General features: G+C 34.6%; 2 protein-coding genes across 2 annotated transcripts; one reads left to right on the top strand and one right to left on the bottom strand.

The window, feature by feature from the left end:
- Positions 1–38: 38 nt before the first annotated feature.
- LOC135689616 (V-type proton ATPase subunit H) lies at positions 39–19135 on the top strand. The gene is made up of 17 exons (XM_065206911.2): positions 39–82; positions 1558–1656; positions 3065–3240; positions 3744–3833; positions 4030–4073; positions 4436–4505; positions 5303–5407; positions 6009–6106; positions 6627–6734; positions 7668–7752; positions 9499–9567; positions 9979–10079; positions 12886–12964; positions 14346–14392; positions 15587–15688; positions 17649–17762; positions 18097–19135. Exons 2-17 carry the CDS (start codon positions 1578–1580, stop codon positions 18131–18133), a joined length of 1404 nt encoding a protein of 467 aa, XP_065062983.1. The 5' UTR covers positions 39–82; positions 1558–1577; the 3' UTR covers positions 18134–19135.
- Positions 19112–22543, bottom strand: LOC135689620 (uncharacterized). Its single transcript, XM_065206916.2, has 2 exons — positions 21481–22543; positions 19112–19707 (listed from the first exon to the last, which is right to left on the bottom strand). The coding sequence occupies exons 1-2, from the start codon at positions 21797–21799 to the stop codon at positions 19112–19114; spliced, it is 915 nt and encodes a 304-aa protein (XP_065062988.2). The 5' UTR covers positions 21800–22543.
- Between the last annotated feature and the right edge of the window lie 40 nt (positions 22544–22583).

Raw genomic sequence — 22583 nt, 5'->3', positions numbered from 1 at the left:
TAACGAATTACTAGCTTCCCTTTTCCCCGTGACCTCGAATGTTTTCATAGCAGGTCATCCACGGGCCTAGTTATAGATGTGGGTAAGTTCAGAAAAGATTTTGAATTACATCCGAAGGCTTAGATGATATGATCTGTTTCATCGTTCCCACTAACATATTTTCTTGATCATTTCTTCAAAGCAGGAATTTTCGTGGACAATAAGTGGCTTTCTCGTACTGTAACTTTTTTAGAAAATTGAGGCGAAAAAAGATAATTCAATTCTGTTCTTTTTGTATTCGTTGAAATACAGAATAACTAGCTAGCACAAGAGACAAAAATATTTTAATGTACTTGATCAAAGTTTAATGGTGTATTTTATATATCAAAAATAACTTTCAAATGTTCACTTGATTATAGCTATGTAGGCCATGTAGGGCGTACCTATTTTCCTCTTTCTCTGCTGGAGCTCTGAGTCAAAATTCACTCAGTTTTTCTATTCATAATTTTTCTATAGAGCTTATTAAATTGTTCATTTGCTTTCTCTTAAAGCAGTCTTGCAGTCTCATAAGACTTGCAATTATAGTGAAAAATAAGACATGTTGCCACAAAAATTGATTAAAATGCACATATAAAACACAATTCATTGGCACAATTCATATTCAGGATAGGCACCAATGATATTTTCAAGCTACCAGTTGCATGGTCATACCATTTGACCAATCTGGCATGGGGCTTGACTTATACAACTTTAGCTAATTCTATTTGAAAGAAGTGAAAAGTATTCTTTTTTATTGTTTTTCTTTAAAAATGAATTGATTTTGCAAAGACAAAACAAATATAGCTGCTCTGAGAAGTAAATAAAATGTTTAATCATTTCTATTGATACTATGAAGTTGGTTGCCTTATTATCAAAAGTTAAAGTAACTCGATGTTTTAAATAGACCATCTTGGAGGGGTTATGACAAAACATGGTCTACACCACTATTGGCCTACCTTTTGGTGTAGAGTTGGCCTACCTGTTGCCACAGCAATGGTGTAAGTTTTTTGTTGCAGTGCAAGGGTTACATTATTGCTATGCCTTTGTTATTCTATGCCAAATTGATCTGTGTTTGGCCAAATATTAATGTCTATTGCTACACCAAATTTATACAATTATCACGCCAACAGCAACAGGAAGGCCAACCCTGCAACAAAAGGTAAGCCAATGGTGTAGACCACATAACTCATTTTTGAGATTGTGACACCATGACATAAGTAGGGCAAAACATGTAATAAATGTAATACAACGATCGACTATATCATTGAGATTGGGAAATTCTTCTGTAGCTCAAACAAAGTCCATTGTTAATCAACAAGATTCAGATTTTCATTCTAAAAGTATTTTTCTCTATTCTAAAGAAGTATAACAGCTAAAAAAGTAAAGGAGTGGCCTCTATCCACCATGAATTTTTTTTGCTGGTTTGCCCCACCTGAGAGATTGGACCTTGCTCATGATGGAACAATAGAATTTCATTATGATGTCGCAAACTCATAGATTGTCTATTTGATTTCAATTTTTGACTTATCTTTCTTACAGGATTTTGGCCAAATATAAACATGTCTGTGCAATATCCTGAACATATCATATCATACCCAGTTCACAGTGACACTGCCAGCTATGGTCAGTCTGGGACAGGTGAGGAAATTTTTGTAACCTTACAGTTTGCTGCTTAGCTAATTCTCTAAACGAAACCTTAGAATTAAAATGATCCATTCATAAATTTGAAGTTAAAGTTGCATCTATTGTAGGAACTAAAGTGTCTAGACTTTGCAGTAGAACTTTAAGTTTCACACAGTTATGGATATAATCATTTGGCAACTCTGATGCAGGACGGTCTGAGAAATTTTTCATGAATCAAGTTCTGCAGGAAATGTTTTAAGATATACTCTTTTGCAAAAGTACCTTTATTTCTTCCATGTTCATCGAAAGAAAAGAAAATATGAAGACAAAAAATGTATTTTATATATGTGCCTTGTACAGGTTAAAATGGGTTTTTTACCTAATAACCCCTGAGAATGTTTTTGAAAAGTCTTGTTCGATGAAAGTTTACAGTTTTTCATCTGGCTTAGGAATCTTTGTTATATTTTCCAGTCTCACCAAAACAGAAACTGATCTTGCAGTGCTTTTCTTTTATAAAAGAATCTTTTCATTTATAAGTTAGAGCTAGAGTGTCAACCTCATTTTATGTTATTCACCACATAATGTCCAATTTGATGTTGAGAAAGCCTGATTAATAAGTTATTGCATAGTTAATTAAATGAAACAACAAAACCATGTTTTCCCTATATTTCTCTGATTTGCTTTAGTACTTTAGGTAAACCTTGATATGTAATAAACTGTCCACTTACTCTTATTTTGAACTTCCTCATGTTTCTCTGATTTGCTTCAGTTGGTCATTTACAAAATGTTGGTTATAACTTGTTATCAGTTGTAGATGTAGTAGCTTTAAGAAAATGAAAAATTTCTTATTTCACTTTATGGTTTAATCACCTAAGAATTGTTTCAAATTATTTTTTCCTTGTGTTCATCATAATCCTCAAGACGTAAATTGTTTCCTCACACCTTACAAATTAAGCTCTCATTTACACTGCTTTGTATTTGTTCCTTTCCACTTTTGTTGGTGAATACCATGTCTGTGTATACTTATCTGCTTGCTCCCAAAAAGCTGTTGGTAACCTCATTTTTAAACAGAGGTCTTAATTTAAAAACGCAATCAAAGTTCATTATGATGTTATTGTAAATAATTTTCTATAATAGCCACTGTCCATTGTGAATTTTCCATTTTATAATGTTTGAGATTTTGTGTGCCAGAAAGCCAACCCATTATTAACAGCCAACCCATTATTGAAGTGAGCACTCATTTCTATTTATTATTTCTTTGTGTAGCAAGCCGCTAATCAACTGGACAGATAGATGTTTAATCTGATGGAAATTTTAGAATTTTTGTATGCCAAATCAAACTGTTTGATTCCATCACCAATGATATTTTCTACTATTCAATTTCTCTAGATAATCCTTCTATTAATGGACAATTACATTTTAGGGATTCCATTGAGCCATTTGGATTCAAAATTAGTGGAAGTCAGAGGGTATCAAATAAATTGGCAAACATTTCACCAAACAGGAGTGCTAAGTAAGGATGAATGGGACTTTATTGGTGACGTTGATGCAAAGAGTAGAAAGGAGAGGACTGAATTGATCTCAAAATATATTGAAAAGGTATAGAATTTCTGAATAGCTTAATATTAATTACCTTTTCAATTTTGGCAATACTGTGTTAATTGTTTATTTAATCATCAAGGTTTTTTCTTATCTCAGGACCTTATACCATGCTTCTCACATACCAACCTCTGGCACTCCATTTAAACCATATCTATTTTATTCTGTTTCTTTTTATCAAAGAATCATTTTTTTATCACAGAAACATTTTGAAAACGATGAGTATGAAACTACTTTTTATTAAATCTGTTTTGGTTTAGTGATATTTAAAGTTAAATTTAAAAATTTGCTTTATGAAAACACAAAAATTAGGACAGGGTTGTACACACCCCTAATGCATACATGATCTTGCCTTGCAATGTTTTTGAGTGCTTTTTGTTTTGAAAGGCTTTGACATTTTCAGTTGATTGATTTGTATTGAATTGTAGCTTTGTACCAAAGCATTGCATGATCCAATATAATCTTTTTAAACAAATGAATTAATATCCCTTCATCATTTTTAGAGCATCAAAGCATTAATATCTATGTGGGGCAATTTCAAAAATGATCATCCTTTAGCATATATTTTGGTAATGACAGATGATACAATCACTGTGAGTACTCATTTTTAGCTCCCTTAATATGTACATGTTGCCTGCAAAAATTTCCTTCAATGCATGAAAAGGTTGTTAATAATTTTATGCCCTTTAGCTTGACATTTCTTTTCCCTTTGCAATAGACTTAGAGCTAAAATCTAGTTAAAGGATGACATTTTTATTTTATTTAGACCATGATTAATTTTTCATGCAGGATGATAGAAGCACAGTTAAGGAATTTCATGCAGCTGCAAAAAGGTAAAATGTACTTCAAACAGTTAAGCAGTCCTTGCAATATGAAAATTTGCAATTGGAGGCATTCGGCTTATCTAAATGAATTTACCCATGCAATGGCATGCAACATTAAGTGAACAGATTTTTAATCTGTCCTTTCCGATTCCTGTTATCAAAAAATGTGTTGCTTTCAATGACATCTTTTGTCTTAAAAACTGAACTGAAATCAAAGAAATTGGCAGAGAAATCATTCTTGTTTTTCTATAAAGATGTTTTAATTTTTTGATTATTTAATGAATTTCCAAGAAGTAATTATAGAGCTAAAACTGTTCATTATTATGCACACCTATGTCAGATGATAAATGACAGTGTTTTATTTCCTTCAGGGACAATGTAAATCTATGGAAGCCATTGTTCAGCCTTTTAAACAGAGATAATCCAGTGATACTTCAAATGGTGAGAAACAAATAGGGTTGATTATTGGGGGCTTGATAGAAAAATATATGTCAGAAAGCCTTAAATTGGATGAAAGTCTCATCTTTGTCTTAACGAGTTTCAAGTAAGATTACTTTAAAAAGAAGCGTCTTGTTAAAGTAGCATCTTATAATAAAATTGAAATTTCTTTCTACTGATGAAGATTTCAATGGAACCATTGCTGGGGTTGGATAAATGTTTAGCAACATGATTCTTTCTCAAAGCAGCTATAAAAACAGCATAAAAATACATTTCCTTTGACCGAGTAAAATATAATGTACTGGAAGTTAATAGTAATAAATGTTTTTTTCTCTTGTTTTTATGCCACAGAGGTGTTGTTGATTTTAGAAAATTCACTGACTTCGTTTTCTAGCATTTATGTTAAAAGATTATTTCAAAATAAAATGCGAAAGAGACCAGATTTAGAACAAGTCTACTTGAGGAAGAACTCATACCTAGTCCTGTGTGCTCATACTTATAGAAAAACTCATACCTAACAAGGATTGTTGGATCGGATCAAGGATCGTTGGAGAGTTCTCAAGGATACATTATTTTAGTTCTTTTAACCATAGTTTAGATACAGGAATTAATAAATACCTTGCTGATAGCAGTTTGCTTTATCCCAAGAAATTTTAGGGTTATGATTCAAAGTTTTTGATGAATTTAGAAACGAAGGGTGCTTCACAACATCATAATAATTTTTAGATTATTTCTTGCAGTGTTCCTGTTATGTATATTTCAATCTCAAAGCTTTCTTTTCAAAGCCATTTTTATTTTAGGCATCAAGAATCTTTGCCAAACTTGCATGTTGGAGCAAATTTAAATGTCCAAATGATGACCTAAATCTGTATCTATCTTGGCTGAAGGGACAACTTGCTGTTCCAGTAAGCTTTAATCAGATTTGCAAACAATTTTTTGGTGAAAAAATTTCTGACCTTAGATTTTTCAATCTAGTTCTGGCGTTGTATGCTCTGATTTTGGCAATTGTAACATACCATAAAATTCCATAGTATGCAATAAGGGTTCAAAGGGCGTTTTTGGAGGGCTTACTTTGGGGGAGGGCCTAAATCTAGAAGAGACCATGATTGGAATTAAGTTTACGTCAGAGGGAAATGCAAAATTAGCTTTTTCAAGCAAAAATTTGAAGATCAGTCATGCTCCCATGGCATTTGTAAACAACCTGCAACCATTGTGGACAGGTGGGTATACTTGAAAAAATTACTGGAAAGATAGCTGGTGAAGCTAGAAAGGCGCCAGAAGGATAAAAAAGAAAGCACTTAGATACCCAGTATGTATAATGTTGGAGATAACAAGCTTTCGTTCAAAAGTATGAAATTCGATAAAAGTTTGAATTATAGAATCACAACCTGAAATAACAAATTTTACTTTAGATGATGCTGTTTATTTGCTTGTCAACTGTTTTCCCTATTTTTGCTTAAGATTACAATACTTATAACACAATTGCTTCTTTAATTTTATTTTTAGGGTAATGAGTATTTGCAGAATGTTGCTGAATGCTTACAATGGATGATGCGAGTTGAAGAATACCGAATGCCTTTTGTTAAAGTCAACGGAATCAATGGGTAATACACTTAAGATGACCCTCTTTTTTTGGCTGATCATTTTTAATGTTGAATATAGCATTTTTGATCATTTCTGGGTTTGTAATAACTGAGAATAGTATTTCCCATGAAAAAATATAATCGATTAGAATATTTACTAGATACATTTCATTGACCTCGAACTCTTGTATTGAAATCTGGAATTATTTTAAAGCAAATTATGATATAATGTGCTTTAAAGTAACTCCATCTTTTCATACAATTCCAGCTGCTCAAAAGGTTTGTTTTGAAGTATTTGGTTATAGGTGTTTATGAGGGTTGGTCAGCAGGTTTATAACATTACTTTTTAGAGTTGGCGACGGAATTGCTACCTGATGTATTAAACCCCTTTGCATAAACACCTACACACAAATTTGTCGCACATTCTAAAAATTTCAGTGACTAGGCTCAAATGTTCACATTCTTGATTTTCTTTGCTGATTACATTTTAAGCTCTTTTCTAAAACATGTCATAATCAATATGTTTTATTCTCGTTTTTAGCATTGTGTCTGTTCTCCTAAGTAATGTTGGATTTCAGTTGCAATATCAACTGATATTTTCGCTCTGGATGCTAAGCTTCTGTGCTGAAGTTGCAGACCAAATCGTTGAGTGAGTTTTTTAGCAAAAACAAGACAGTCGAGTTTTTTTTGTCGTATGAAAGTTTTGCACACACTTTTTCTGTTGGTTTTCAAATTGGGCTAATATGCTGCATTTCTAGTAACACTTTGCAGGATATGTCGTTACTTTTTTATTTTCTTGGGAAAACAAGTTGCATTGGTGTTTGCTTTATAATCCCTGTGTTTGTATTTGTAAATTTAAAGGCATCGAGTCATGATAAAATGGATTGGGTATTCCCTAAGTGCCAAAACCCGCTGAGTCATGATTTTCATGACTGCGATGCTATTGGTTGACCTTGAACTAGTCACATGAACTCACCTCGTTTCATGAATAGCAAATTGTCAACAACGGATGCTAATATCACACGAAACAGCATCGTTCACGCCGAAACCAAATCACCCCCTATAGAGAAGGCCTATTTACCACGACTCAATGCCTTTAAAGATTCATGTCCCATTTTGGCTTTAGTGATATTTGTTTTTTTGCTGGCTCAGAAGCATTTCATGCAGCATCGGCATCCAGTTTGCTATAAATACTAATATGTTGGGTCATGTAAAGTCCTATGAATTTTGTTGCTGAATACGAGGTATAAAACTAATTTCAATACTATAAGAGATTCTAATCGGTCCTTATGCTCCACCTGGGTAACGGAACTGAAAAACTATTTGATAAAAAGAAAGCTTCGTTATAAATAGGTTCCTCGCCGAATTCTAGGAATCTGAAATAGGATTCATAGATACTAAGTGAGCAGGAATAAAGCAGATAATAACAGTTAATATTGAAATTGAATTTGATATTACCTCGACCTGCACGGCAGCAGGAATTTATCTTAGTATGCATGTTTTTTTGTTTCCTCGGTGATTTCTTAGGGGTGTATTCGATAAAATTCGATAGACAATTTCAGTAATGGAACTTACCTCTTAGCAACAACGTAATCCCAGTTCTGGCAGACATCTTACGGAATTCACAGAAAGAAAAAGTTACAAGGATTGTTCTGGCGACACTCAGGGTAGGATGTTTTGTTGATCTCATTCTTTCATGATTGTTTTGATTTTCAGCTTTAGTGGCTAGGAGAAGGATAACTGCACACTTCTAGTTTATTTCATGGTCTATGATGGTCTAATGGGGTTCATGTGTGTTTGTGAGGATCTCTGAGGACATTTGAAGGGTCTTTCAGATCGTTGGGGTTTATGTGGATTCGGAGGGCCCCTAAGGAACCAGGTTTTTGCTTCAATGATACCCTTGTATGATTCGACAAATTGCTACCATTTGTACTTCTTTTAAAATCTTTTGTCGTAATGAAAGGCACAGTTTTTCAATTGCTTATGAAGCCATAACATTTTAAAGTATTTTCCATGGTAAAAGTAGAAAAAATTTCTACTGGGACGGTTTTACCAGTAAGATTACCAAGGAAAATTTGCCTAAGAAAATACAATATTTCTAAGATTGTGAAGTCTCTCTCATATAATCGGCGACTTTTATGATTGTTTTCAGAATAGGACGACGTGCCAGTTGATTGATTTCCGATTTATTGCTCTTATAAGAATTTTGAGCCTATAGAAAAGAAATTAACCAGATCCCTTCTTTGCTTTTTGTGGGCCTGGATCATATTTCAATGTCCATTGACATTATGATCTCGTATAACTAATTTTAGTGGTGTGTTTGCTACCGGTTACGTATAATAACTATGTATAATTGCACAGCTTTCCGTATTAAACATTTTCAGCCCATTAAAGGCAGCCCTAAGTCGCTTTGATCGCTTTGGATTAATATGAATACGATAACTATTAAATATTCACCTTCGTATCAAGTGCCCTGGCACAGTTGTCCTTCGTATCAAGATCCAGTATCGACAATATAATCACATGGTCTACCTTTACGGACTAACTTTACAATGGCGATAATTCATCATAGCTCAAGTTTCATTGTATTGCTATTTGATCACAGCGTATACAATTTTATAGCAGAAAGATCTATATTATCTCTCATGTCAACGATAGAAATCAGAATTAGTTAATGTCAGTTTATCCCTACCAATTCCCATTTGGTGTTTCAGGATATCACTTAGCTTCTTAAGCAGTATAAAATTCCGGTATTTGTTTGCAAGAGAAGGTGTCTACAGCTGTTCTGGTTTGTGTTCAAAGCTCGGCTGCTAACAATAGTTTACTGTTCTGAAATCCTTTAAGCAACAAGAACTCCAAAAGATCAAAAAAACGAGAAGATAAAATATACATCAAAACAAAAATTCAGTTATAAGCTATCAGTTATAAGTTATAAGCTCTTAGAAAATCACTGCTTTTAATTTTTTATTGTAATAATCAAAGATTTTCAATATATCTTAATCGCTCATTAAGCGATCGTTTAGTTTCATTCTTTACTATTTTGATAGATCTCTTTTAAACAAAGGCAGGCTAATTGCAAATGCTCTGCAGTTTGTGGTACAGTTTTAAGGTCTTCAGGTAACAGATATACTGGAAATGGTAGATTAAAACATACTCTCAAAGCACATCCATTCTTGTCGAAAAATTACCCACAGTATATGCAATATTATAATCCCAAATACATGCCTGCTTTCATTTTTTGTCTGCAGTTTTCCAGTAACTAGAAAACTTCACATAGATGTAATAGATGAAACGGAGTAGAACCACACTGCCTATTTATCGCTTCAAGTGTTTGCGTCACTGATTCGCTGATGATTTTTACTTAATTAAAGATGTATCCAATTATAACGATTGGCTTTTTTATCTATTTCCAGAATCTACTTCAAAAACCAGGGCAGCCAAAGTTGGCCTCTGTGTCAATGATTCATTGCAAATTGCTACCGGTAAGATTCTTAGACAAACTTCTGCAGAATGATACTGAATGTCTTCGAGAATAACATGCTCGCTAAAGGCTAAACGTTCCATTAAAAACAAATTTATATCTAGATACTCTAATCCTCAATCGCCTATGCTTTTAGTGCCACGAGCAGTGCGTAGCATTTTGACAACAGCACTGCTACCAATCTTGGTACTCTTAAAAAGACTGCTAAACTCGTAATTAGGCCGATTTATGCTTTCTTCTTAATGGTCCACTGAAGAGTGTTCCCATTTAAGAAACTCTTATTTGAAAAACATTTGAGAACACCGATCTGTAATTAACTGTGTACTATACTACCATCATTGAGTAAGATAATGCTTTTTTACCATTAAAGGTATTTATTCGATAACTTTAATGTGTTTGCTTTGTTTACAAGTTGATCACGGTCATGAGTAGCAAGAACTGGGACGACGAGGATATCAAGGAAGATGTTGACTTTTTACTTGAAAAGCTGAATGATGGGGTACAAGATCTGAGGTTAATGAGTTCAATGTTTTTTAATCTTCCATCTTTCTCTTATTGGTTTGACTTCTCCAATTGACTTTTAACCTTGTTAATACACTGCACCACATATTACGATAATTGCAACTAGGTTTACGGCTGCATCGATGAGGTTTTCTCGGTAGACATACGATAAATGACAGTCATCTTTGAGTCCAAAAACACCCTGCAACATGTACCAATCGTGGTCATGTTTTGTTGAATCCAACTGTTTAAAATTTCAAAGTATTTTGTTTCAAAAAAATTTAGCACCTTCCCCCTTTCGAACAGTGACGCATAAAGCAGAAGCTTTAAAAGGCGTGCGTAAAATCTGGATGGTGAATAAAATTTTCCAATGTGTTTGCCTACAATCACTGCCAAAAATCATGGAACACTTACGTCAGTTTTCAAAGGCAAATTCAGCCACCCCTCTCTCCCCTAAAGAACAATGTTGATTTACTATAGGAAAAAGGAAGGGATTATGGAGTACGCTTTTTCGTGTGCCTTGTATGATATCTTTCTATACTTTCAACATTGTTTTAGGGGGAAAGAGGGACGGAAGTCACAGCTCAAAGTGCTGGGTGTTCCAAGTAATTTTGGCAGTGATTGTATGTTGTCATGGATCAAAGTAAGGCCGTAGAAAACATCTTAAACTTTGGGAGGGGGACAAGACACTTTGAGGACACTTTTTTACTAGGAGGGCACTTGATGCAGATGGGATAAACAGCTGAAAAGGTAATTTTCAAAACTGAAATCGCCCAAAGGGAAGTGTTGACCTGAAAGACCGTTATGCCTACAGTCTACTTGTACTCGTTATTTTAGAGAAAAATCAGAATAAGAGGGCACTTTCTGAGAAGGGCACCTTTTTGTCTACTGCAGAATTCTGGGAAAAGCACGTCCTCCAGTGCCCCTTCCACCCCGTTCCTATGTCTCTTGATCGAATTATGTTGGCAGTAAACATGGCATTATTTACATTGCCCAGTTCTTGCCTTGTAATATCTGACATTGTTTTAAGCACAATTTGAATATGCTCAGGCATGACACAAACAAAAAAGGTTTTTTTTGGTAAATTGATTACTAGCTAATAGAGAATCAAGGGATGGTGAACGATATCAATTATTGTTGGCGCTTTGTTAGACCAAAGATTACGACATGTGGTAAAATATGATATCTACCTGTGATGGATATGGTCCAATCTGTCTAAACTTTCCAGGGAGCTTTACTAATACTTAATTATTCTTTCAACATACGTTGTAGGTCACGATTTATAACGCCTTTTCTTATGATTACAATAAGCTATTTTTGCCATATATTGGACAATGCTTTTTACCTTAAACATCCATCAATTCGTGTTTTCAATGAGAGCCATGAATGTTTTATGAATATTGACATAGAGTCTGGAAAAAATTATGGTTCCACTGCTGTGAGCCGGAGTAAAATTATCCAAAGATACAGTAATTTTGAGAAAGGCCAATGCATAACTACAAAACCATGGAAGATTTTACCTTAATCTCCATTTCTGTGAAACTACTGTACAAAAAATATACAGAAATGGGCAATAGGCAGAAAAAATATACAGAAAATTTTGAGGAAGGTGAAGAGGGCAAAATTTCAGCTGGAGAAAGGTTGAGGCGTTTTCGCATTCTGTTTGAAACATCTTTCTTTTTTTATAACCCAATACAAATTTTACAAGTACATATCACAAAATACTCTACATACAAGAAATTACTCTACAACTCTACTACGGACGTTACCCCGGAGAGCAAAGTACTATGTCTACCCCGGGGCCATTAAACATAAGAAAGAAGATAAAGGTTTCGTGAAACTTAAACATCTTTTTTCCACCCTCTTAACCCTTTTATTCAGAAGTCTATCTTTCTTAAGATGATAACATTAGAAAGATGAGCTTTGATTTGAATCCAAACTCTCTGAAGACGAACTTTGCGCCAATTTCTGTTTCTGTTCAGTTTTTTGTATCCAACAAAGACCAGCTGCTGTTAGTTTGAAGTTTAGTGTGACAGTTGCTGGTGATCCAGAAACCACTATTCAACCCTATGTGTTGATATTCAGTTTGAAATTAACTTTGATAGGAATTTCATTTGGCAAAGGTATATTTCAATACCCCTCGGTTTCCATCGACAGAGGGAATACTGACATCATACAGCTCCTAAAACTTAAAAGCAATTGGTTGAACAGAACGGAGGCTTTTATGATTATGCAACTTTTCTGTTTTATAACTTGCGCTATGTAACATTCTATATGTTTTGAATGAACTTTTTTTAAACATATCGTCACTATGTAACGAGTGGGTACCTGATCAAAATCTGTAAATCTTCACATATTCGGTGCTTTATTAATTTTTATCTCTTCATTACTTCAAATCGATGTAAACAAATTTCGATCAGGTCTATATTGATATATCTGATCTCGATGAAAATTACATTAGTCACATGAAAATAGCTGATTTTTTTCTCATATAGTAAGTAGTTTGGCAGAAAAAACCAAACAATTGTGAAACATCGAGATTTGCAATTTTGTCCCTAGGAAAAGTTATTGGTCGAAGGATAAAGACGTCTTGTCTAGTGATTATTGAGGTCTTTCGTTTTTATTATTAGCTTGATATGAACCGCCCTTTTGCAGCATGGATCTTGAAGCAGGTATTAAACACGTTTCCAAAAGAGCATAACAAAGCCAAATTGATCTTATTACAGCGGCTTACACATATATTTTTGCATTTGAGTTGTTTATTGCACTTTGTTTATAGTTTTTAACAAATGTAACGATCTATTTATTTTGCTTGCAGTACGTTTGACGAGTATGTCGCAGAGGTCAAATCTGGCCGGCTTGAATGGAGTCCTGTGCATAAGTCTGATAAATTCTGGGTATGATATTGTTTTTTTGTGTTTGAGCATTTTGAAGTAAATCATCCTAAATTAAGTAAAAGTTTTCATAAAAGTTTTTAGGAAAGAGGTTTATGTTGTGTTAGCTTCTCTATAGATTTTTTTCAGATAGATTCTCGCTTCCTTCTACCTGTCTCATCATTAAGCAGACTCTTTCATTTTTTCCACATTCAGAAAAACACATAACAAATTGTAGTTTTCCAGCTCGATCAGTTTTGAGTCTTTGTCTACCAACTTTTCATCTTCTTTAATCTAAATTGATTTCGGCTTATTGAAAAACCAATTAGTTACGTAACAGTTTAAGGTGTTCCTATGGTTGTACCATCGTTGAAGGACTTTTGATAAAAGACGAATCAATATGAAATGAATTAGGCCCACTATCCACGATTTCGCTTTTATTTTATTTGAAGTTATTCATTATTTTTTTCATCTGTGTAACCTGTGACTTAATTGCTGGGATAACCATGCAAAATTTAGAAATATAATTCAATTCCTCACTCCCTCTTATTACAATATTTCTTAATCTTAAGTCTTCATAGTTGCTTGTGAAAATCACGAGTGGCAAACACCTTTTCTCATCCATCATGATATAATCAACATTAAAGCAGAAAGGCAGGAATAGAAAACAGCGTTGTTATCGTTTTAAGATTGTGAAAGCTGGGTATCATCAATGCGCCACCGCTCTCCCTCTCTCTTGCACTGCTTCGCAGCGGACTAGACCGACATAGAACTTGATTTTGAGACATGATTTAAGAATTGTTTTCGCTCGGGGTCACAACAAGCATTTGATTACCCCTGATGAAGCATATGCTTGGCCACTAAATTGCTATGGAAAGCTCTCGCTAATGGACTTAACTTCTTTACACTTAAGCAGTGAATGCTCTGTTATGCTTGATTAATTTTTTTGAAGAAACTCCCTTCGTTTTAAAATTTTTCATGACTTGATTTATCATATTTTATGCTGACCTCTGCCCGACATTAACTTATTAAGTAGTCTTCTTCTGTCTTTTTAACACGCCCAAAATCCTAGACACAGCTGTTAAACAATCCCTTAAACGCATGATTGGTAGGATGCAAATGATGCACAACGAATGACCCTCGTTAGTAATTGCAGGGGATGCAAAGTTTTATCCCTACCATTCAATATAGAGAAATAATATCAAAATAGGAACACAAGCTAATTTGGTAAATAGTATTACTAATAGGCTTTGCCTTTATTAAATTCCTTGTATTATTACTATTACAAATTTATAAGCGAATTTGTAGGTTTTTTCTCGTTAGTCTACAATAGTATGAATGAATGAAAGTTGGAAAGATATAAATGATGTTTATTTTTTTAATGATGTAGTATTTCTGTTTGCAGAGAGAAAATGCAATCCGATTAACGGACAACAATTATGAGTTACTTCGGTAGGTTATTTATGCTTGTTGCATCTCATATCGGATTATTGTTGTTTGCCCTAGACTCGCCCATCTTGCCATAGGATCCGATTACAATCATTTTAAGACAATTATCACAGATACGCACAGCTAACCCTCTTTTAATGCCACAGCACACAGGGTTTGAATCGCATCATGATTATGAAAGTGTTCAACAGTAGACATCGCATATATTCATTCCTTTTAAAATCATAATGCTGGTTACAGTAGCATAGCATTTTATCCCAAATATAAAAAAATTATCATTTTAGCTGTGTTGAAAATCACACGCCATTTTAGGTCACAACTTTTCAAGAAACATTCTGTATGTTTATTAGCAGAGTCTACTGTACTAACTGTTCAAAGCTTTTCACTCCAAAAGAAGTGCACTGGTGCTAAAAAAATAGACAAAGCTGTAAAGTTGAATCTGTTTATACAGTTGTAAGATCCAGCAGCATATTTATAAAGTCTAGTCATAACTTTTCAAGGAAAAGGAAAATCCGAGGCCTGTTGCAAAGGAAGCCTGCACTGTGGGGGCAGATGGGGCAGTTCCCACATGTCTTCACCAATTTTCATTTTTTTTGCTATTGTTTTGCTTGTTTTAAGGCACTTTGCCCCCTTTTCTCCCTGAGTGCAGGTTGTTGTTTTTGTGAATGGTATTTCTTGTAGCGTATGCCTTCTCTTGAATAACAGACAGTTTGATTGAGAAATTGCAACATTATCTTCCTATATGTGCTACAAGCTTAAGATGTGCCCCTCGGCACGAAATTAGAACGCTCTAAATCATGGGTATCAAGAAGATCAGCTGGAAATTAGGGTTAAATGCTTATCGAAAGCCGCTAAAGATCCCGAAAAACCTCTAGATTAGAGCAACGATATATGTTTGTACAGACCGTTTTCCGTTAATCCCTGGTAATTCTTTCTGAGTCTTCACAGATATCTCAGTCAACATTGAGAAAAACTTCGCTAAGTCATTTGCACTTCACAGGACTACTTTTATGATGCTTCTATCAACGCATCCCGCCTGATTTTTTTGGAAAATCGTAGATAAATGAAATCAATTACTTACTTACAAGAGTCTTTCGTTTTGATATTTTTGTAATGTGCGGTCATTTTAGCCCTTTAAGATCCGGTAAGTATCTCTCTACAGTTTATTAAAACAGTTTATTTTTTCTTTCTGGACAGAATATTAGTCAGGCTGCTGGAGACGGCAAAAGATCCTGTTATTCTGGCAGTCGCCTGTCATGACTTGGGGGAATTTGTTCGACTTTATCCAAGGGGCAAACCGTAAGTAGGAACATCACCTAGAAAGTCTTATATGTTTTTTACTGTTCTGTTATATCCCTTTTGTCGGCTTGCCTTTCGTTATTTTTGAACAATTTAAATCAAGTAGGAGTCACGCACCAATTCGTCTTTTCTTTTGAATCTGTGGTATTGTAGACTTTTATAAGACCTGTACATACGGGATTGCTATAATGACAAGTATGTTTACGTGGCACATTGGGCGAAAAGCCCCCAAGGTTTTCTTCCTCTTCAGCGGAAAATGTTAATTGCAGTCAACGTGATTTTTTTCTGTTATATCGAAAGTTGCCTTACACCCATAGTCAGCATCTAAATATTGAACTGCTGTAATCGTAGGTAACGAGTTTAAAGACCGAACCATGCCCTTCATTGTGAATAAAACGCATATTAGCCGCCGTCAAAGATTCGTTATCTTCACATATACGTCATCTGTAACACGAAAATCCCAATTTTACGGGACTAGTAGGAGGGGTCCCGTCAATGGGTATATGTTCAAAGAAAAAGATGTCAATATCTTTTTTTTAATCAATCATATCTTGCTGTTGCATAAACTTGGCTCATGACTTTATGACTCTGTAAATCAGTTTTCAGCTGGAAAATCTCGATTGCATTGTTTGTTGAAGAGATTAGCTCATTTTCTTATTATTAAGTCATCTTTAGACAATCCATGAAACATTATTAATAGTTGTCCCAAGTAACCTCTCGATTTGTTTCTTGTACTTCATTCCCCAAGTCTGTGTGTTCTTAAAGTTATCTTCTAGATACTTGTGCATGTGCTATCCTCGCTCGATCTTGAAGATTATTCTACTGTTTCTATTAGCATGGCAATTTCTTTGTTAACGTATTTGGACAATTTGTCATTTAGTTCAAAGTGTTGCCAAAGCGGACCCGGCTCTGCTATTGTGCTTTTATCAGAGAAAACAGGAACTGTATTTAGTATAACAGTAAGATAATAATCTACTCACCTGGACTGAAAGATGTCAGACCGATTATAAATACATCATTTCTGCTTAAGATTATGATGATATCAACCTTCTGCCAACATCATTCATTCGTTGGCTGCATTATCTTTTCAAGATATGTCATTTGGGATTAATGAGACCTCCAAAGAAGATGTTCCTTTTGCAACGTAACACCAATAATCATTGCTCGACTTAAGGTGCCAATGATTAGGTAAAATTCTTGTTGGGAGGTCGTTAAAGCTTATTTAGTGTCTCTTGCCAAAAACTTTGTTCTTGAATCCACTCTGTTAAAGAATTGATCAGATAAAAAGTTGGTTTTTCAAATATGATCAGTTGTGGTTGATAAAATGAAAGATGAACTGTACGCTTGTTAATTATAGGAAGGACCCTCGAGGACGGTGGGGAGTTAATTCTGGGGTTAAATAATTAACAAGGATCATTTTTACAACATTTATAAAATAAAATATGAGACACAAATGTGATGATTGTAAAACTGAACAATGAACCAAAAGCAAAAAAATTGGAATAGAAAAAAAGCTGAGAGACTTCATTCTTCTTGTAAATTCCACTGACTTAATTTCTAGAGAAGGCATGGAGTGCTTGTAAATTCTTCTTAAATTCCTTGGGAGTGATTCTAATTCGTTAGGTCTGAGTTCGAAAAGATTGCTTATAGACAGTGGGCAATGATTGGCCTCTGAAGTGGGCGTGGAAAACAAAAGCTGCAACGGAGAATGTGTTGAACCTTTTCTTAAGGTTTCCCTCATTCTGGATTCCCGTATGCATCAGACTTTGAGCAATGAAGGGAAAAGGACTGTATTTGCTGTTAAAAGCAGTTTGTCTCCTTTTGTGCTCAATTTTATTTTCACTAGAATAAAATTCATGTTTAGTTTACATTGATGAGTAGTTAACTGTAGTATAGCCAGTCAGAGCCAAAAAGATTATCAAAATCTCATTCTTCATATCAGCTGTTTGTTACTTTGCAGAGTCTTCGATGGCCTGGGAGGTAAGGAACTAATCATGCTAAGAATGACACATGAAGAACCTGCCGTCAGATACGAGGCACTTCTAGCTGTGCAGAAGCTGATGGTTCATAACTGGTAGGTTAAATGCAAAGAAATTGCTTTAGTTTTTTTTATCAATTAAATTTTGTGGATAGCAGTCAATTAAAGTTACATAGCAATGGTAACATAGGTTTCTGGTGCATAACAATGGCTGAAAAATGGAATCATTGACGATTTTTTTATGTCTTGAACTTTTTTCCTATTTATCAAAGTGTTTCCAATCCCCTTTGCTGCTTGTTTCTCAATTCAATACAAGTCTTTTCTCAGTATTATTAATTGAAAATATCTATAGCCTAATTGAGTGATGATGGTTTTAACATGACTTTAATTGACATGACTTGATAAAAATGATTTGGTATCTCGATTTTAGGGAGTTTTTGGGGAAGCAGTTGAAAGTGGACAAATAGCTGAATCATCAGTAGTTTGGACCAAATCATGAGTATAATGAATGTAGTATTTATATTTTTCATTAATTTCAAATTCAATATCATAATTACATCTATCGAATTAATGAGAGGATAAAGATTTTTGCAAGATAATTTTGTCGATTTGCGTTTTCGCTGCTACTTCCAAAAAATCATATGCATCAGCCATAGCAACGGCCTAAAAATTATGTCAGCCTAATGTTTTTGTAAACTCAGCAAATTGTTACTCACTCATTTCTTTTTGTGGAAGGGGGATTCATAATCATCAACAAGTGTCCAACAAGTGTCCAAAATACCTCATTTCGAACAAAAACGATACACGTTATAGATGCTTTAGGACATTGTGTGTTTACATTTATCAATGTCAAATTTATGGCCTCTCAATGCTGTATGTTTGTCCAGCTTTCACCATCTGCATCTCTTGCATCAGATGAAACGCTGCAAATTGTCGTGTCATATGTCTGCAGAAGATACTAGCATGAAAATGAAAAGCTTTTTACTCTCTATTGCTGCCAGCAAACAAACTTCAAACATATAACATCTAATCTAAAAACTGTTATATTGCTGTTATTACCTCTATGTTGTTTTATACCGTTTTTTCTGCCATGTTTTTGTATGACTTTGACAGCATTATTTCTTTACGGTCTTCCTCACTACTGCTCTCTACAACACAACTTGAACGCTTTTACATACCGGTTTCAAATCTGTAATTCCTGCTTCTTCTGAAATGAACTGCATTCATTAAAATAAATCTTGCATATAAACTATTAACACAAATGACAAACAATTTTTAGAAAAGTGTTGACATATTTCTTGCCAAAAGTACATTCAGTAGCGTATTAATGTCCTCTTAGTTTTTTCTTACCTATCTATGTTTTTCTGTTCTACTTTGTTTACCCTCAGTCTTATATCTTAAATTGGAAAAATTTTTATTAAGATGAAAGCTATTTGTAAAATGTTCTAAGACACGGCTATCTCTATTAATTGTCTTTTTATGTTTCTCCACGAACTATTCTTCTTTTTGTCTTTTATTGGAATACCATTGTACCAAGCCATTTTGAAGCCGTATCGTCCCGGTTTATAGTTACCATTCGGTTTCTTCTTGGGCAGCCATGGAAGAACCTGTTTTATCAAACTGTATCCTCGTGAATCATACAACATTAAGTCGGTCTTATTGCGAATATCCCAGAATCCTTTGCCTTCTTCAGAGCTTATCGGCGCTAGCCCAAGAATTGTTTTAATTAATTCGATAAGATATTCTCTTGCCATACACTGCATGTCACACGAAGTCTCGTTGTAGAAAACATGTCCAGTGCACTGAGGCCATTTCAACGTGCCATCAAATGCATAGCCGCAATCACCAACAATTATGTTCAAATTTTGTCGTAAGAACGATTGCCTCTGCGCTCCAAGTGTCCCTTGGTAGGCAGGAATGATTCCAAATATAGTCAAGTATCTCAGCATAGATGTCAATATAATTCGTTGGTTTTCTTGAGATTTACATTTTTTGATGACTATTTTGTGACTATCTGATTCATTTTTTGGTTCTTCTTTCACTGAAATGAAATAAATATTTTATAAATCTTTGACTTTATGGTGGATCTTAGGAACTGAACTTTTATCTATGTTTAATAAGCAACTCTGAAAGTTGTGTAGTGAGCTCTGTAAGATTCTATGTTCTAATTTTTGCTTCCTCTTTCTATCTTTTTTGAACGCCTTCTAAAGAGCCTAGCCGCCAAGCAGCGCCTATTTTCTTTTTATCACAAGCTAAACAATTTCATGTTGGTGAAAAATTGCTGAACAAAATATGTTGTATATTGTAGTGTAGTCAGGCAGTTGATGGCGTGGTGTGGTGTGGTGTGGTGTGATGTGGTATGGTATGGTGTCGTATGGTATGTTATGGAGTGGTGTTGCGAAACTACAGTAAATTAAAATACAACATAATGTAATTTTTGTACGATTCAATAGATAAATTTTGTCAGTTTAGGGATAGGGTCTTTTGTTCACTTATGATAATATTGATAATAATATTTATACAGGGTAACCTCTTCAACACACAATGTGCCGCTACATGTTGCGTTTTCTGCCCGAGTAATTTTTTACAGTTAACGTACGAGCCTGAATTCATAACGGTTGAAACTTGTTTAAATGGTAGAAGGGGTGATCGATTTTAAGCGTATTCACTTTTATGATATCACTCGTATACTGTGCCTTTAGACATAACTTGGTATGGCGGATAAGTATAGTGCTTACTCTTGGACATGTACAATGATGTAGAAGCCCCACTATATCATTTAACAGGTATGCGACATGTTGGCCCTAAGGCAAACACTTTTACCAAATAAAGCAACACTAAAGCATCTTTACCTCAAGACTTAACGAAGGTCGCCAAGGTATTTTCTTTCTTACAAAGCAATATTTATCCCTAGCAAATACATCACAGTCTTTTTTTTTCACTACTAGACTAATCTTCTAGACTATTCCTATGTTTTTCAAGTTATCCGTTCCCTTCTTCTCTCTCTTATACTGATCCACTTTTTCTCTAATATTGGTGTCACGCCAATTCCTTTTTAAGTCACGCCAATTACATCAGAGGTATAAAACGCACAATGTTGACCCACACTGATTATCGAAAAAAATTTCATGTCCATTGATGTTTATTCTTGTAGATTTGACGAGTGCCTTAGGACCTTTTCTGAATCTTAAGTAATGTTTATCATCCTTTGTTGCGAAAATGGTCATTTCAGAAGCGCGGAAGATACTTCTTGTAAAAATTAGTTTTTGGGAATCTCATATTCCATTTCATTCGTTATCAAAGCATTGCATCTTTATCTTTCATTCACAAGCCTTGTAATTAGTTCTCTCTCGTGTCTGATACGCGCTTCTTGCCATATTTCTGCCACTTTGTAATTATTGCCAAATCTAAATATTTCATGTGTTGTATCGCGTACCAAACGCTTTATCTATTTGTCTCATCGATGATTCTGGACAAAGAATTTTAGGCTACACTTAGGATATAAGCCCTAGTAAGATCTTGCCAGACAATGTTCTTTCCAGCAAGAAACTTCAAACCTGTTAGCCCACGTGGTATCGATGTTAAACTAATTCCTGAAATTTCGTCAAAAAGTAAAACAAATTTGACAAGAAGCTGAAAAATCTAAGCATGATTAGTAATCAAAACTCTGAAATTACCAATTTCCAAGAATCAGATCTCTGCGGCGTAAAATCCTACTAAAAAGCCAGCTTTTATTTGTGCTAATGATCTTGAAGTATCGACATTGGGTATCCTAGTAAGTAATAAAGCTTTGAAAAAACTTATATCTACTTACCACCGTCTTGAGATAGAATAAGTGTTGCCTTTAGTTGTCTCAGGTTTGTTACAACGGTAGTATCGTCCGGTGCACCGTCTTCATCGCAATCGATCAATTGAGCCAGTATATTAGCTGCGTGTTGGAGGCTATTATCACAGACAGGTTGTCGCGAAACTATTTTGATCCCGAATATACCGATATACCTTTGAACGCCAGGGTACTGCATTGAGGGCAAGAGACTACCAGATGGTAACCGCCTTATCTTGAATTTACGACAATCAGCCACAGTTAGTATTAAAATCATATTAAGGATGAAGAGTTTGGCACTCATCTTCATTTCGCGCGACGTTGTGCTTTAAGCGAAGATTATTGCGATTGACTACTAGCCGGCTCTGTGGCTTTTAATCAAAAGTTAGTGCACACAGAATTTATCTAAGATTCCAAGGTTCATCGCGTTTAACACTGAACAAAAGTCCGTGTGAAAACGACAATCTCTTGGTGATCCAGTGGTTTTTATTCATGTCAAGGGTCAGCCATTTTTTTAAGCATAGCAGTTGGTTTGATAGGGATAATGCGAAGTAACAAGCTGGGCCAGAAATGAATAGTACAGCAGTGTTCCTTCTTGAGATGAACGTATTTTGCAGTTTTATGTCATTCTTTAGTCCGTGAAAAAGCAGTGTTTTGGCATCATAACTTTGGTCAGTTATTGCATCATAACTTTTGAAACTCGAGCATCGATTCCTACAGGTCAACGTTTGAGTTAAAAATGAGATCAAGTAGGCTGGCCAGAATGATATTCAAATGGACGAGTGCTTAGTTCTTATCCAAGCCATAGGCCATCTGTTAAAAACTAACACGGCTAGCGAAAAGTTATCATTTTATGATTTTATCATGCATGTATATAAGTCATGGTTTTCGATATTATGTTTCAACGTCTATCAGACCTGTAAGTAAGAGGTTCAAATATTGCTTCTCTATGAAAATGATTCCTTAATTTGAGTAAGTTTTCATGGTGTGTTACATTCAAATGCAACGAAAACAAACATTTGGCAAGGATCAGTTACATAAATATATGTATACTTATATTTATATATAATGTATAAATGTATAATATGTATTTA

The sequence above is a fragment of the Rhopilema esculentum genome, chromosome 5 (genome assembly GCF_057945365.1).
Source record: "Rhopilema esculentum isolate cy_ngs chromosome 5, ASM5794536v1, whole genome shotgun sequence".
Classification (NCBI taxonomy): domain Eukaryota; kingdom Metazoa; phylum Cnidaria; class Scyphozoa; order Rhizostomeae; family Rhizostomatidae; genus Rhopilema; species Rhopilema esculentum.
This window is presented reverse-complemented; position numbering and strand designations above follow the sequence as displayed.